At 39.7% G+C, this 18,274-nt stretch overlaps 1 protein-coding gene across 1 annotated transcript; it reads left to right on the top strand.

Annotated features, from left to right (window-relative positions):
- Positions 1-9,848: 9,848 nt before the first annotated feature.
- LOC103390395 (Golgi phosphoprotein 3-like) lies at positions 9,849-15,893 on the top strand. The gene is made up of 5 exons (XM_008326233.3): positions 9,849-10,269; positions 10,668-10,799; positions 11,778-11,892; positions 12,797-12,957; positions 13,573-15,893. Exons 1-5 carry the CDS (start codon positions 10,066-10,068, stop codon positions 13,834-13,836), a joined length of 876 nt encoding a protein of 291 aa, XP_008324455.1. The 5' UTR covers positions 9,849-10,065; the 3' UTR covers positions 13,837-15,893.
- Positions 15,894-18,274: the final 2,381 nt, after the last annotated feature.

The raw sequence follows: 18,274 nt of genomic DNA, 5'->3' as shown, positions 1-18,274 counted from the left end.
AATTTTGTATGGCCCGAGAAACTTAAAAACCATTTAATAAAGTCCACACAGCAGTCAAAACATAAACATCTTAACGGTTTATATCCCTCATTTTCTATTAGTAAACAAACAAGCATGAAGAATATACTGCAGCCAGTGAAGTGTCGCCCCCTGTCTCCTGTTACACCAACATCAGAGCTGAGATGAAGGTCGCATTAATTACTACAGTCAAATCAAATCAACTTTCAGTGCTCAGGTAGAGTTCAAAGCCACTAAAAAAAACATACTGTAAGACGAGGCCTTGACCACGGCTGACAGTTGGTTCTCCTGTTTCACAGCAGCATCTTTGAACGTACTGTACTGCAGCAGCTGCGGTGATTTGTACGATGAACGCTGAGAGAGTGAGGAGGCGCAGCTAATTAAACAGCAGGAAGCAAAGATACGTATATATATAAACATCTGATATTACAACCCTTCACTGGAGTTTAAAGGACATGTTTGTTTCTTTTTCGGGACTCCTTCAAAGTCAGTTTACTTGTTCATATAATGCCAACAGTCACTGTAAGTGATCCTTGTCTTTAGTTACGCTGGCACCGGGGGATGAAGGAATCCAGATGTGAAACACAGTTTGGGACAAACTCTGAGACCTTTGTTCTCTGGAGACACTGGCAGACGTTCAGCTGAAACTGATGATTTTGACAACATTTAATCACATTGTCAGACGGGGGCCACACGGTGGGAAAGTGGACACTGAACATGCCTAACAACAAAAAGGTTCAATTGTTCGATCCCTGGTGACTATTCGGGTTTGACTATTTTTCTCACAGTCAAAAAACATGTAGTATTACAATAAATATATAATATACTTGTACTATACTTTATACTATACTTCTTTGCATGCAAAGAAGTACAACATGGATTTACTGTTATTTATATTGAATTACGTCATGATTGTACTGGTCAGGTCCACTTCTAATTTGGACATCGGACGTCTAATTAGGTTGTAATTATGTTATGAGTTTGACACCTTTGATGTAGACCAACTGTCACTGATGTTGAGCTTAATTAATCTCTGACTCAATCTTTACTAGAATAATAACCAGAAAAATCTTTGGAAAACAGAAAAAAAAAAGCTTTGATAAAACACATGATTGCATTCACAGGAGCGTGGATTACCCAAAACTTTGGAAAACAGAAAAAAAAAAAAGCTTTCATAAAACACATGATTGTATTCACAGGAGCGTGGATTACCCAGAAGTCTTTACAGTCAGTTACAGCGTTACATTATGGGGACTGTTAAAAGTTGACACATTTTATTTTGCCCTCACTGTCCTGTTCACCTGATCCACTGTGTCTCTAAAGTACCGTGCAGACGGCGTTCTGCCACCAGGGCCGTCCCGGGTGGTAAAGCACCGCAGTGTCAGAAGACATTCTGCCACCAGGGCCGTCCCAGGTGGTAAAGCACCGCAGTGTCAGAAGACATTTATAAGACACCTGAGAACATGAACGGTGAAGTCCAGTAAAGTGCAGTAAACGCAGGACTTTGTTACTGCTTTAACAACCGAGCGACAGTTCACGGCAGAAAGTTAACAACCGAGCGACAGTTCACGGCAGTAAAGAAACTTTAAAATTTATGGGACGTCTGATTAGGAACTCCCTGATGACAGTTGTTAATTTTTGACAGATTTAGTTTTTTGTGACCGTGGAGCATGTGGAAACTGGAACAGAGAAAAGCACACCGAGGTCACATCACCATCATCGTGGTTTTTGTTATCTATTAGGGACCAACTGTAGAATAAACACTGACCTGTTGAGGACCAGTAGCCCAGGTCTGGACCAAATCCTGGTTGTCTCAGTAACTGAGGTCAAAACTATGGAGTAAAGATGTCAAACTCAACATTTTCTTCCCATGTTTTCCAGCAAATAAGTACAAATATATTAGAAAATATTCATATTTAATGAAATATAATTTGACAAAATATCAGGAACACAAAGTTCTTATGCATTTTTTCACATTCAAAATACTTCAAGTGGGCCGAAATGAATCCACCTATTGTGCCGTTTTTTGCCCGCCTACCATATGTTTGGCACCCCTGCTATAGATATAAGGTGTCGGCTGTGGTGGGGTTCAGTTAAAGGCATCAGGTGATTATGTTTAAGGGTTAAACTTTGGTCGAGTGCATCTGTGTTTGGGTCTAAACGCTGTGTACGCTGCCCCCTTGTGAAACTGGATGATGATTGAGATCAGAAGGTCTCCATGCCCCCCCTCATCATGTTCACGTTAACTTGACTTTTTTGACCACACAGTCGTCTCGTTCTGGGGTTGAACATGGTTTGGCCTCTGACCGCAGCCACAGAGAGTCATCTGGTGAGGATTATTCACAGGTACTGGCTGAACCTGAGTCTCTGCTAATGTCCTCTGTGGTGATGTGATGTGATGTGATGAATGAATGGTTTCACTGCAGCTACATTTAAGGGCTTTCTGATAAATATGAGGATTGATAAGACGGATTTCTTAGCTTTATTTTTATAATTTTTTCCACACTGGTCTCAAACGAAAGGGAAAAAGGTCAAATTTAGGAATTAAACTCCAGACCAACGATGCTGAATAAGCAGGAATCAGATCGCCCCTTGGCAGTTAACAAGGATTTTAATGAAATGTTGGTTTTTGTTATTAGTAGGTCAAAGTTCAAAAGTTCTTCTGAATGGATGAGCACACTTTCATTAAAAAAGGGAAATTACAAAATGTAATTAAAACAACGACAAACGATTGCTGTTCAGAAAAAAAGAGAGAGCGTAAAGATGCAAAAACGATGGAAGACTCAGCGGAATCTGTTTCACAACATTATAAACATTATATTCTCTTCTGCTATTTTGCTTGTTGTAAACTGATCCGTCTAAACAACATCATTTTCAACACCTAAGTGCAGGCCCAGAACATTTTCCTTCAGTTAAAATGCTCGGCTAAAAACATCACCACTGGCAGCTTCGACCTTTGAGTGAGCTGTGGTAACTGAACTGTTTCATCACTTGTGCTGAGAAAATAAACCAAGTCCTGAGTGTAAACGTTGTAAAAGGTTCTGCTGAACTGCTGGATCCTGGACCAGCCAGGGTTTCTCAGAGCTAATCAGAAGTCTGTGGTCTACAGTTTGTGGTCTACAGACTGTGGTCTACAGTTTGTGGTCTACGGTCTGGTCACAGCTTTCATCACACCAACAGTGGAAGCTTTGATTTAATGCAGACTTTAATGGATGGCTGTGTGTTGACTTTCTCTAGAGTGACCGTAAATATGTCCATACAAATGTAAACCTGTGTGTGTGAGTGTGTGTGTGTGTGTGTAGAGTTTCTTACAGCAAGGTGTCAGAACCTCTGGTGGTCCCATTGTTCAAGATTTCCTGTGTAAATCTGGTGAGGGTGGACAGAGGAAAGGGAGGATCACACAAATTTGGAAGCAACAGAAAAATACACACATATACATAAAAACAGGTCGACCTTTCAACTGAAATAAAAAACAAAACAAAAAACAATTTCTTGTCTCCAACGTCATACAAGGGCACAGACAGAACAAAGAGCTGAAGTCATTTGTTTGTACAGAAACGCAGCTCTTTGTTGTGGCTGCAGTGACCTTATTTGATCTGATCCACTACAGATTTACACTTGAATTAACAACTTTAACCATACACTGTACCTATGATGAAACATACGGGCTAAAGCTAAAGCTATATACATAATTATTTTTATAACTGTCTGTTTGTATTAGTTTCTTAACTAGATATGGTTGTTGATGGTATTACGACAAACGATGCATCAGTTTTAATGGTAGAATCAGGTGAAACGACAGTTAGTGCTGTTTGGTTTTTTTTTTTGCTTTTAAAACAAAGTTCTACAAAAACAATTTCAATGACTTTTAGTATCATGAGATGGCTAAATGTTTGGTAAAACAAAGGTTGAAATGTTGTTTGTTATGAAGTTTAAATTTGTCAAAGGGGAAAATAAAATCGAAATGTTAGCAAAAACCATTTACCTGTTATAGTTAGCCACCTGTTAAAGTTGCTGGTTTGTGACCTGAAAATAAGAAAGACATTGTTTGGTGAGTTCAAAACTGGCCAAAAATGTGCTAGCTTAACGTTAGCCATAACATAATATACTAATTATGGCTATAGAAAGGCTAATATATATATATATATATATATATATGTATATATATATATATATATATAAAAGCATGGAATACAGTAATGTGGCTGTATCGACGTCTCTGTTCTTTTTGTAACTTGAACTTAAAATCCAGCTGTTTCTGTTGACAATGTTATTCATGTGGTTAGTTATAGGAGTTTACACAGGAAATAGAAATCTCCATGCTGTGAGCCCCGAGGTGTAATAACAACAACAACATTTGGAAATAATAAAATAATAAAAATGTAAACATCAGAACAAAAACATCAACACACGTCTATAAACACAGCTCACAGCGACTTAAGGACTATAATAACTTAAAGTGTAACGACAAAGCACAAATTCAAGATTTTACTATAAGACAATAAACCAAAAGGTTCTTAAAGTGTAACTATAAGACAATAAACCAAAAGGTTCTAAGATAAACTGAGAAATAATCACAATATTCTTTGTTGAATTCAGTGCACCATCTTTCCGACCTTTAAAAATGTTCTTTAGATTTGGTAAATGTTCAAATAATAAATGAAAAATGATAAAAACCTGTTGCCTAAATGTGACGTTTTTACTCAGTATACTGTATATCGTAACACAAAGATCCAGAGTGCTGTGTGTTCTCCTTGTCTCTTTGTTACCATGACACGACACTTTGTGATATATGGTCTGAACATATGGCGTTCAGTTCAGTCCAACATTCAGTCTCCTGCCGTGATGTTAGATTACGTCTGCTCTGGTGCAGTGTACACCGTGGATGTATCGCTGCCGTGTTATGTTTATTGTTCATGTCACTGTGAATGGGGCGAAGGAAAAGCACTTCCCGTAATTGTCCCATACCTACAGCAGATGTTGAAGCCGATATTATTCCCGCTGCTGTCTTTCTTCCACCTCATTATTCTCTCTCTCCCTCTCTCCGTCTCTCCGTCTCTCTCCCTCTCTCTCTAGTTTCAGTGTACAACCATCCTTATTTAACCCTCCTGACCCCTGAGGCATGGCGTCCTTGGATGTGCTGCCATGATAATAACCTCATGAATTGCACCAAGCTCCTGTCTCACCGCCGTTCAGGTTCAAACCACAGAAACACTATCAGCCAGGGTTAAACCTGCAGCCGTGACCTGCCATTAAAGTCCATTTATTTCCACTTTCACTGTATCTTGTGTCGTGACGTTGTAACAAGCTGTGGGAAAACTGACAGTATCTTAATTTTCATATCCCTGCGCACATGATCCCAAACTGATCCTGCATTTTCTCAAGGCTCTAGTGTTTACCGGGGCTTCGGGAAAACACGAGCTAATAAATTTAATTATGTTTTTTCAGCCATTATTCTCCAGTGGGATGTGAGGAGGCAATTGGACGTTCCTGTAATTCACTTACAGCGGTGCGGCGGTGAGCCACTCTGCCCTGGTTCCTCCTCTGGAGAGAGGGTTCTCTGATGATAGCGTTCACATGTGTGTGTGCGAGCATGTGCATTTATACAAAGAGGGCACCAGGGGTCATTCTTTTGCCCACTCTAGAGACAGGAAATGGCTCCAATATGGGCTGGAGTGTGGCCTCCGCTGATGCTCCAGGGAGTGATTTAAGCGTCTTGTCAGGACGAGGGCTGCAGGAGCAGGGAGCGAAAATGGACAAAGTGAAAAATACAGATGTTTTCTCCGGGCCATTTGCAGCCACAGCTCTGTGTCAGGCTTCAGAGGGACCCCAAGGTTTATTAATAATAATCAGTGGGGCAGCAGCTGATCAGAGGTGGGGGGAGTGTGGGGCAGCGGGGTTTGTCAGGAAAGATTTATGTCATATATTAATATGACACTGATTTAAAGGTGGAGTCTGTAAGAATATAAGGTTGGTGTTGGTAAACACAACAGTACTGGTTAATATCATACTAAACTAGTGAGACCAGCAGGACAACATTTACGTTGAACAATTATTCACTAGAGATTAAATATCACAATTAACAACAATTATTATACTCGACACAGATCAATTTAAACAGATAGTTTTATGAATGTATTTTTTACCCCTGCCTCCTTTCAAGACTCCATGGTGGGGTGGCTGGAGCCAATCCCTGCAAACACCAGGTGAGACATGGTACGTCCTGGACCGTTCTCCTCTCCGTCCCAGAGCCATATATAAAGACAAAACCATTCACACTCACATTCATCTCTACGGTGAATTGAATGTGAACAATTACTGTATTTTCCAGATTAGGGCACTCTAAGCTTGTGTACCAGTATCTGCTATTACTGGACCACTGAAAATTTACATGTTTGTTATTTTTACACTGACAGCCACTAGAGGGCACTCTAGGGCACCCTCTCGTGGCTACTATTTTGATTTTTGTTTTCATATACATTAGTCTACGTGGTATTTTATTTTTGAAACGATGATCACTTCCGTCAACTCATCTTCTCACTTCTTGTCATAACAAAGTTTTTTCCATGCACCAGTGAGCCTTTAAACTAACATTAGCGAAAAGAAACAAAACGGAAATAGTTGCTGAAGAGTTTCTTTTAAAAGAATAGTGAGAGAGTGGAAGGATCTATGATATATTTTGATGCAAAAAAAAAACACAAAACACAACAAAACAATGTCAGTGGTGCAAAAAAGGTTTTGTAGACGACTGTGTATTAGGTTGTAAGTGTATAAGTGGAACAGCCATACAGTCAAATAATGCAAACAATTGCCCCTTTGGTGCAGGTTGTCATACCACATAAACCTAGTTGGCCAGAAGAGCAAAATATGTGTAGTTCTTATCTCTCAGCCTTGAGAAAATCTCAAAAAGTATCAGCTGTGGCCTGTGTAGAGTGGTGTATCTACGGTGGCCTACAGAGCAAATACTACTACAATAAATACAAGGCCTGGTCTTATACTGAACAGGAATCTCCTGAAGCACACGTGATTACTGAGAGACCTGTCTGTTTAGATAAAGGCTCAAGTTCAAACTGAACTAAGCTGCAGCCATTTTGTCTCCAGGCTAAAGCTACAAGCTGCAGTTTAAAGTTTGTAACTGTTGTGTTAAACAGGAGAAAACGGAGCTCACCAGGACCTGACCAAAAGGTGAGCACAGCTGTTGGTGCAATTTAGTTGAAAATAGACGCTGTAATCAAACGCTGTCTGTCCAAATACTGCTATCAAGTAACAAAGTGTCACTTCAAGTAAGTTGACCTATCGCACACACACAATGTTGTTTAAAAGTTGTACGCCACTTGAAACGGATTAAACCTGCATTCACATATATATTCAGTGTTTTTTTGTTTTGTTTTATCATAAAAGAATAAAAATCATTGATCTAAAGCAGGGCTCCTAAAGGCCTGGACTGCGGTCCACAATCAGACCACACACCAAGACCATGAACTGAGCCTTATCTGGTGTAATGAATGTACGTGAGTAAGTTCCTGAAAACGTAATTATGTTGCCGACCTTTGAACCTAAATCAAAAGATCTGGAGAAAAATCTCGAGAAAAAAAAGTTCTGATTTAAAGTATCCATAATAAGGTTTGATTCCGCCTATTCCTTTATTTTGTTGCACTCATAACAGATAAGCTAGCTTTTCATATATTAGTATTTTTAGTCTGTGTATACACTGTAATGTATAGTTGTACAGCCATGTTTGTCTAGTCTATAATCTGCATCATTTATATTTGAAGCTACAATCAATATGATATCTTTATGAGTCTAAAATCTATAAAAAAAAATCTACATCAGTGTCTTTATCCAACAATGTATAGATAATCACTGAGTCTGTGGTCTGATTAGATCAGTGTTTGCTGCTGCAGTGACCTTATCTGTGACCTTATGTCAGGAAATGGTCGTCTGCTGAAGCCGGCGATTAAAAGCACATCTTCGCCTCTGGATAATTTCCCTTTCATATGTGAAGCTGAGAGAGATTATTATTGACATCAATTTGATGTCAGAAAATGTCAGAAGAGTCACCAGCTTCCATACAGTGCACACTGTTCTCTTGTTAGCTGTAAATGTTTCACAGCTGGTGGGGATTGAGCCTGGACATCTGACACTGCTGACCATACAAGGACAGTGGAGTCTCCCTGCTGTAGTCTGGCAGTTACTCATGCTCAACATAATCAAATCACGCATAATCAGCAGCAAATCGTATAATCAAACGTAAGAAGACGCAGAGTAATATTCAACACTGAGAGTCATTGTTATAACTACGACAAACGACTGAACAAACTGCGTCTTTATGTTTAAATAATTTTCTGTAATTTTATGAGGACGCAAATACGTAAACATGCAAATTTAGCGGCTAAAGAATCCCATGTGACTTAACGACAGTCATCATCAGGTCCAAACATATGTTGTTGTTTACAGCCATTCTCCGCACAACTAAACTGATAATAACCATTTCACCAGAGCCTTTTGGTAATAATCCACCTGACCACAGAGCAGATTGTTTCCATTTTTCACAAATGTTTACAGTAAAAGCCCGAGGCTTTACATTTGTTTTTGAACTGAAAAGAAAATCAGCTGCTTTTACCACATTGTCATTTCTTTAAAGATTTTAAGCGTAGCTGTTGTTTGAATGGTCCGCTACGATGAAATTAATTTGACTTCACAGCAGGACAAACATGACTATTATACCTTAGGAGGTACATCGCAGCTGTATCCACTTAGTTATTCCACTTTCAGAGCGGATGTTTTGAGCACTTCAACTTATTTAGTGTCATTGTCATTTTCCTGTTATAAAACAACAAAACCAACCACAAGACAAAGACAAACAGAGATGTTTGTGAATTTAGCTTAAAATTGATGTCCTCCAGTTTATCAGGACCATATTTGCAAAGCACAAGGAAGGAAGAGGCCAAGGTCAGGTTGATAGTTATTTCCCTAAACACCAAATGACATCTGCATATAATCTGTATTATAAGGCAATAACTGACAATGGTTGGCTCCCAGCAAACTACAAATTATTCTGGGTACAAATGTACTGTGAACCATGTATTAATAAAATGCAGTTTTAACATGTAGCCCTAGGGAAAGCTAAGGTAAGATTTACCTACTAAATAAAATTTATTTTTCTCCAGCGACTTAAACAAACGCGTTAAAAAAATTACAAAAAGAAATACCTTTTTTTCTGCCATATATTCAAAAACGTAAAATTAAAAACATGAACAGGGAAGTTCATGAGCTGACGTTCGACAGTTTCACACGTACATGCTGCCACCTAGTGTTTACATCGTCTACTGCACAAGAACCTTACGGTTAGTTCACGTGCACGTTACAATGAACCGGTAAATTTCTTGTATCTAAGACATTATAGATAAAGTATTGACATTTTACAGTGTACTGAAGAGATGGTTCAGAAATAAATCGATTTTTGTCAAGAAAATAAATTCAGTTTCTACCATGCGTCAAACACATACAGTACACACATTTATACAAAATTATTATTATTAATTATTAAAAAAAATTTGGCAGAGCGAATATTGTGGCATGTGGATCATTAAAATAGAAATGTTCAGTGAAATAACATACATTTTTGTCACCGATTAAATGTATAAATAAAGAAATTAAAAATGTATACGCTTAAACTTAAAATGAATATGAATTGTTTCAATTATTATGCTTGAAACAACGTATTCAATTTAATTCCGATGGTTATAAACGCAACACGTAATTTGATTCCGATGGTTGTAAACGCAACACGTAAGATGCGTTCAGGGTCCAGTTGAACTTCTAACAATAATCTACGTCACTGACTGCGCCACCATGTTGGATCAGGAAGTAGACAGAGTCAGAGCAGGAATCCCAAGCAGGACTTAACCGTAACCGACGTCTTGGTTCGATCGCTTCGCCGATACAACCAAACTCATTTCGACGCTCTGGTTGCAGACTGTCTGGCCTCCCTGCTGGTCCAGGAAGCCGCTTGTGTCTCGAACCGACCGTTTTGCAGCACCAGCCATGACTACACTAACCAAGAGGACTTCGGGCCTCGTTCAGCGGCGGACTGAGGCCATTCGCAACGCCGACAGAGAGAAGGAGTCCGGCGATGAGGAGGAGGAGGCTCGCCGCGGCGAGGAGGAGGACGAAGACTCGAGAGACTCGAAGGACACCAGGCTGACACTGATGGAGGAAGTGTTGCTGCTGGGCCTCAAGGACCGAGAGGTAGGAGCTGATTTTAATCATTAACACATAACTTAATGAAGCGTTGTTTGTGTGTTACGTCAACAAACTTGAAGAAGACTTGAAGAAGACTTGAACTTATTTCGCCTTTTAGTGGCGTTTGATTGGTGAGAAAGTGGAAGTTGACTGGTTTCCTGCGTAGCCTTTTGGCAGCTTATATTACCGTGTGTCAGTTTTTGTCCATGTTCGTAAACATGTGTGCGTACTTGTTTTGACGTCATTTGTCACTGCAGCTGGTCAGTGTTCTATTCAACTGGTAGAGAGACGGTGGTCGTTGAACCACGCACCTACAGATATACAGATGCTACACGTCAGCTAAGTAAACAAGCTCGGCACCCGGGCTTAACGCAACGCAATCTCTCTCCTGCATCTCCGCCCAGGGCTACACGTCTTTCTGGAACGACTGTATTTCTTCCGGGCTTCGTGGGTGTATGCTGGTGGAGCTGGCTCTCAGGGGGAGGTTACAACTGGAGGCCGGCGGCCTGAGAAGGAGAGGCTTACTTTCAAGGAAGGTGAGAGAACCCGCTCTGTTACGTTTGCAGTCCAAAGTATTCACGTAGTGTGTGTACGTGAATACGAATCAACAAAGACGTGTTTGTCCCTTTGACGTAGGAAACTAAATCATTGGCGGATTGCAGTTAAAGCAGAGCTCCGTCTTCTAGATAAAACTGGTGTAACAAGTACTATAACTACACTTAGTTTATAATAAACTGTGAACAAGGGGTCAAAAGACACAAATATTTGAAAGAAAAGACAATCAACGTGAAAACTTCTGTAAGAAAAACTAACAAAGTTAATAAGAGGCTCACATGGGTTAGAACTAAACGGTTAAGGTTGAAAACACGACACTCGTAAGATGTGTGTCTTAGAATCCTAGAATAACCACTAACATACTGGTGAACATCTAAACATGGTACAGAATCAAAATAACAAAGAAATATGTCCTCCATCAAGGTCGTCAAAATATTTCCAAATGATAAAAACTATCGTAAGAAGTACTGCCAAGAAGTTAAAAATGGTTTACAACCGACGTGGACGAGAAGAGAAATTTCGAACATTTTTGAAAGACAATTAGTCAGACGGGGAATAGAATAACTGCCAAGAAGAAAAATCAAACATTAGAAATGTATTAAACTGTGAGGTTGAACTTAACAATCACAACATGGACAGATCTACGTGGACATTGACTTCAGTGTATTTGGACATGTCTAATTCTACAAGTGCCTGAAGCCAGTGTTTTTTAATGTAATTATTAACCCTTTCAGACTGGAGAACTTTTTGACATTGAAGTATTTAGTTCTCTGTGTGTACATTTTCCTAGTATTATATGCCAGTTTTGTTTTTTACATCGTGTTCCACAAACATTTGCGTGCAATATAATGTGTACCTTGAGAATCTCAGCTGTATGAGAAGATGCAGAGACTCCTGTTTGTACAGGATGTGAATCAAGTTGTTACAGGAGTTCAAACATGTTTAAAATGTTTGCTAAGGTGATCTGCAAATCAGACGCTCCGACAGGAGATGTGCTGCTGGACGAGGCCTTGAAACACATCAAAGAAACCCAGCCTCCAGAGACGGTGCAGAACTGGATAGAGTTGCTGAGCGGTGAGATGCAGCCTGACAACTTTGTTAGGCAAACATACCACCTATCTACTCACTGTCCACTGTCTTCACACTGTCCACTATCTACTGACTCTCACTTCTCTACCTACTCCATCTGGTTAAGTTTTATGATCTGTTTCCATTTGGTTAGTTGTTAGTAGTCACTTGTGTACTGTATTTTGTGGACTAAACATCAAACTGTAGTGTTAATCATCAGGTCTGTCGAGTCGTCTGTTAGTTAGTCGCCTGCTAGTTCCATTTATTTTTGAAACATTTATTTCACAAGAAAATAAACAGTCTAACCTGGAACACGCTCAACTACTGCAGCTGCCAAATGAACGCTGTCTAAATACTGTATGTTGAAATAACCAGTAACGCTAACCAGTTCAACGAGTTCCCCATCTTATTCTCCATCAGGTGTTCCATTTATCCTCGTTGTCCCTTCTAAACAATTCCACCAAGGCCTCTGCTCTCTTTCTTTTCTGTTACTTGTTAACGGTTAGCCTTTTCTTTTTGGTCACAAATGTTATTTGTGTTATTCATAGAAGACTGGAAGTTTTTATGGCTTTAAGAAAGTATTTATGGTTAGGTAGTGTGGCAGTCAACGATGTAGACGATGCCCTCTTGTGGACATAAATTGCATGGTATATATTACTGATGTACAATTCGTAGGACCAGCCAAGCAACTAATAACAGGTGAACTTGTAGTCCAGAAAAAAAACCCCATCTATACTGGTACAGTTTAGTTAATGTAATCAGTCATTCATAACTGACTCAATTTTAATTATAAAATTAAAATGTTGCTTAATCTACCAATAAATACACTCCTTTTGAAATGTCAAACAACAATGTAAATTCCAAATGCATTAATTAAACACAGTCACTTTCATTTCAATGCACCACACAGGAGAGACCTGGAATCCCCTAAAGTTACACTACCAGCTAAGGAATGTCCGAGAGCGCCTGGCGAAAAACCTGGTGGAGAAAGGCGTCCTCACGACAGAGAAACAGAACTTCCTGCTCTTCGATATGACCACGCATCCCCTCACCAACAGCACCATTAAACAGGTGACACTCTCACACATGGTGTCAGCCCCAGTTGGATTGTAGGAAGAAAAAAAAAAAACAGAGGAACAAGTATTTGAAATGTAACACATGTTGCTGTACCAGAGTATTAATCACAAAACAGGTTTCAGGCCCTTAGGGAGAAAGTCAGATTTTTTTTCTTTTTTGTTCCTCTGGGCCAGGCTTTGGGGGCCTGCTGCGCCTCCAAAAAGCCCACATTTTTCCCATAATAATGCTCCCTGACCTGCCACAAGTTGGCCAGATAAGGGCTTTTGGTGAAAGTGGCCAACAACTGGAACAGTACTACAGTACTACCTTATGTGAATGACAGAAGACACTGAACGTCTGGTTTTTCCTGATAAGCCACAAAGGTTTTTACTAAATATTTTCATGAAAGATAACTTAAACCAAGCATGAAACTTGTCCTGACCACTCCAGGAAATCAACATTCCTTGCTGGTTGTTGCAGGGATGGTATTTTAATCTGGAGTTGCTTCTGTGAAACAAAACTCTCACAACATGTGTTTACTAGAGCTCAGAAAGTGGATGGACAGTGGAGTTATTTGATATGCAGCTGGCGTCTTCTGTTTAACGCCTGTTTTCATGTTGTTGCCTGCAGCGCCTTGTCAAAAAAGTCCAGGACTCTGTATTGGACAAGTGGGTCAACGATCCCCAACGTATGGACAAGCGGGTCCTGGCTCTAATCCTTCTGGCCCACTCTTCTGATGTTTTGGAGAATGCCTTCGCCCCACTACAGGACGACCAGTACGACCTGGCCATGAAGAGAGTCCACAGTCTGCTGGAGCTGGAGCCTGAGAAAGAATGCTCGAAGCCCAACGCCAACGAACTCATGTGGGCCGTGGTGGCTGCGTTTACTAAATGAAAAATGTCCGGGAAACAAGGTGGCCTGGAAGATCTGGATCTGGTCTGTTATTTAATTGGTTGAAGGACTTTGCTTAATAAGACAGACTTCACTTTAATGAGACAATCTTCTGTGGTCGGGGAGCCTGTCGTGCTGTGCATCTGTTTCAGATGATACTTTGGGGGGAGGGAGGGAAGGGGTACTCCATATTAACCTAGTGCAATCTGATTGGTGGTGGGTCTCACCGAGCAACATTTGTTGAATGGAGAAAAAGGTGAGGTAAGTCATCTGCTGCTATGACGGTGGAAGTAGTTTCTGAGCCCTGATCCTCACAAAGGTTCGGTCTTCTGCTAACGCTGGATGACATCACAGAGCAGAGCAGGTGACCATATGAGACATGGTAAAAAATGAAGACAAAGATTGACTGAGGCCAGCCTTCCCCTTCTACGCTGAAGAAAAAAAATCAAACACGTCTCTAACGTCTGTCCAAGGAGTCCAATCCTAGGCTCTGGTCTAATACTTGTCCCCAAGGCTTATGCAAGGAATCTTTTGGCAGTCTTTGCACTCTCGTGCAGACCTTCGGCTTTCTTCTACTAGTTCCTACTTTGGTTGGAGGTGTCATGACTACGGTTGTTGATAGAACGTCAATGTTGGGCTCGTCTAACCCCTCGCATCCCAGCATTCTCCTTTGTCAACACCAACACTAAGAGCGAGCTGGTGTTTTGACTCTTTGTCAAAATGAAGAATTAAACCCAGAGTCTACAAAAGTCATTAGTTTGTTTCTTTCTCCCTATTTTATGGGTCCATACGGTGAGACTAGTCTTCCATGTTTATTTATGATGCTAACTTGGCCATTAATCATCTATTTTGCACAGACAGTAGATCCGTCGGTTTGGATTATATTTATAGGTATTTTTCCTCAAGCGGAGTAGCTTACTTGTAAAGATGGGATCGTAAATTATAAATGTTTATTGCCAATGATAAAGAGAAAAAAGTTGATTTTTTTTTTTTTAATCATTCCCTCTGGACAAGGACATCTTTTTTTTAAGTTTGAATTTAAAAAGATGAGTTGGATCTCTCTGATCTCACCAATGACATGAATATTAGCAGGGATTGAAATTCAGGTTAGAAAACATTAATGGGTCACTTCACCTTTATTCTATATCAAACATAAATATATTTTTCTTAGCTAAAGCAAATGGTATTACGCCTTACATGTGGTTTGTATTTAGGGAGACAGGTGTCGGACATATTGCCCTTCACGTAAACGTATTTCTTTTAGCGCTACATTGGGCTTTACGACATAACCTACGAGACTGAAGGCCTTTCTGTTGTGGGTTTTGCTTGTTCTCCTCATGAGCAAATGGGTTCTCTTTGGGTACTATGGTTTCCTCAAACTGTCCAAAAACATGCCAGTTAGTCTTCACAGTCATTCGAGGCGTTTCATCGGCCATAGCTGTGTCCGTGAATATTTGTGTCTACACGTCACCACTGTGCTGGCTATGGATTCTCCTCAGCAGTTCAAAGTCAAAAATGTGTCATGCAGCAGTAAAATGTTTTTTGTTTATAAGAGAATCAACACTGTTCATGAGAGGTTCACATCTACAGACGACAGCAGCAGCAGTAAAGTGAAGAAACCTCCTTGGATTCTGCTTCTGAACATCCGTCAGTCGGATCTTGTCATCCAGCCCTGACTAAACCGTGCTCAGTGCTAAACCACACACAGTCTGAAGAAACTGTCATTTCTGTATGCTTCGATATACACTCATGATGCAAAACCATGATTGTGTCTTTTCTGTATGAACACGGCGTCACCTATTGAGCCACGTGGGACTGCAGGTGACGGTGTGTTTGGTTCCATTTACAGCCAAGAGACTGTGCATGCTATAGGTGGAGGGCCGGGGTTACTGGATGTAGCTACAGGGGAAAAAAAGGCTTGTATGTACTTATTAGTCATTTTATGTGTACGATCTAATGGAAATCAATGAAAGGGATCTTCTCTTCTGTCCTCTCTAGTTCTGTATGCTTTTGTATTACCACACAAAATAAAGTAAGGATCCTTTAAGTGCCTGAATTTAGCACTGAGTTGCAGTTGTCATTTTTTTAAAAACCTCTAATGGATACATGCAGCGCCCCCTTTTGTAGATACGACTATTGTTGAATCATTCATTCAAAATTTGTAATCTAGACAGTCACAGGGTAGGTAGATTCATCAGAATTGATTAATCATAATTAATTAACATTTCTCAATGTATAAGGGCAGTGGTGGCTTAGTGGTTGAAGCTGGAGATGGGTTAAAAACAGAGGTCACGTTTGGCCGTGTGCAGTGGTGAGCTGTGTCACATGACACGTAGTTCACTTTCACTTTCCATTTTCAATGTAACAAAACCTATTTAGTTTATTGCTCTAACAAAAAGCAAATTAAAGCAATACGGTATCTAAAGCTTGATGAAGTTGGTGGATTTCAGTCATTAGTTTGTCTTGACAGCGGCTTCTAGGAAGGTTGCAGTGTTTTCGCTGGTCCATCGCAATCACTGAAGTTAAAGTCTACAGTGTCAAAAGCAAAACAGGTTGACAGGAAATAAAAAGACTTTCCTTGAAGCTGGTTTTTTAAACTTACTCCAAAGCAGTGCTGAATAACATCCAGCACTCCTTTGGGGTAAGTGAACTAATAGTATGGGCTAAAAACATTGGTAATTTTGAGATTTTTTATTAATTTTCTATTTATATGTAATGTTTAATGGTTTAAGTTGTGTGGAAGTTAGTAAGTTCTGCTGTTAAATTTAATTTCCATCACGTCTCTACATAAGACTTGTTGGAAACACTTGAAGAAAGGGTGACTTTTTTTAAGTCGTTTTTTTGTTTTTATTATCATTACTGTCGGCTGTAGCACAGGAAACCAGAAAGATGAGAAAACTGGTTCGACTCACCTTCGTTATGTGAAAGATTCAAACACTACACTCTGTAACCAGTGAAGTATTACATTTTACAAATTTATTGACAGCTTTTGTGATTTCTCCCATTACACCAAAAGACAACAGTAAAACATTGATTCTTTGAATAAACTGTATATGTATATACTAAAAGTCAGCGTTACAATTCTTCTTCACGTCCTCAGTTTACATTCATGTGACAACCTTGAAGACAACGACTGTGGTGAGAAAACCACACACACTGGATTGTAGAGAGGACACGTGACACAAGTCGTCTCTATCACATCACTTCCGTTCAGCTGATTCTTCTGAGGCCACATCACCCTCAGGTTTGAGGCTCGGGGTCGGCAGCATCCCTCACAGCTGGGCTTCCACTCGCGGTCCACTGTCAGAAACTCTCTTCACGACATTTCCAGGAAGCGTATTTACACTCATCCCAATCATGAGCTTCATTTTCACCTCAGGTGGAGAGTCTATACTCGAGACTCGTCTTCTTTTTTTTTAAGGCTTTTAAAAACAGGTTATATCCATATACAGGTCATTGTCCATCAGCCTCCAGGGTCATTTGACTTTAGCCACAGTCTTGTAATTCTTGACCAGTATTTCCAGCAGTTTGTATCTCCAGTAGAGTTCGTCTCCTCGTTGACGCAGCTCGAGGGCACACAGTGCAACAGCAGCGGCGAGAGGATCTATGGGAGAAAAACACATATTAATCTATCAAATAATCACTGATCTATCGGTGAATAAATTATGATCATTTAAATCCAGATAAAGTTCTTTTAAACATTTACTTACCTTGTTGAGCCATTTGTTTTGTGTTTTTGCTCCAGCCGTGAGAAAAAGAAGAAAGCTTTTCAAAAGTGCAGTTTCTGGTTTCCGTCAGCGATGATGAAGTGTATATGTAGCTCTGGCTTGACAAGAAGGAACAGGTTTGAGCTAATGATAGCAGGTCGGGCTTTAGTACTGCACTGCTGCTGACGTCAGTTTATGACTCTGTTTACTGTTAACCGTTTAGAGTACTTTGACCTCATAGCAATCCTAAAATTTATATTTGAATCAATGATACTTATATTAATACGTAGAGGGTCATTTTTCTGATTTATGTTGATTTATTATTATTATTAATTCATTCATTTGATTTTATTATAAGACATACAATGTAAATATTTTAGAAACAGCAGTTTGTACCATATCATGTCTATTTATATTCAGATGTAACCAATTCCATGGTCAGATTATAAACAACAACAAAGCGTATATGTAAGTAGAAAATATCGAATATATATATAGGTAATCATTAAAGATGAGATATGGAAAGTGAAACTAACTTAGCTGTATGCTGTAATAATGGTGAGGTATGAGTCATCACACACATCATCATGGGAAGTAAGACATCACAGATGGCTTACTCAAGTACTTCTATTTTTCTTGTTTTTTTTTTCTTTACCAAGGTCTGTACAACAGTTAACGTCACTTATTTCAAGAGACTGGAGGGAGACGTACATGTTCACACACACGGCCTAAAA

The sequence above is a fragment of the Cynoglossus semilaevis genome, chromosome 14 (genome assembly GCF_000523025.1).
Source record: "Cynoglossus semilaevis isolate Cse_v1.0 chromosome 14, Cse_v1.0, whole genome shotgun sequence".
Classification (NCBI taxonomy): Eukaryota; Metazoa; Chordata; class Actinopteri; order Pleuronectiformes; family Cynoglossidae; genus Cynoglossus; species Cynoglossus semilaevis.
Note: the sequence above shows the minus strand (reverse complement) of the source record. Positions and strands in the feature narration are given on the sequence as shown.

What these genes read in the sequence shown, in the direction of transcription:
- LOC103390395 (XM_008326233.3), top strand. Translation starts at nt 10,066, where the DNA reads ATGACTACACTAACCAAGAGGACTTCGGGCCTCGTTCAGCGGCGGACT. An exon ending in TGGGCCTCAAGGACCGAGAG is followed by an intron (nt 10,270 to 10,667) that starts GTAGGAGCTGAT and finishes ATCTCCGCCCAG; the next exon opens with GGCTACACGTCTTTCTGGAA. An exon ending in GAGGCTTACTTTCAAGGAAG is followed by an intron (nt 10,800 to 11,777) that starts GTGAGAGAACCC and finishes ATGTTTGCTAAG; the next exon opens with GTGATCTGCAAATCAGACGC.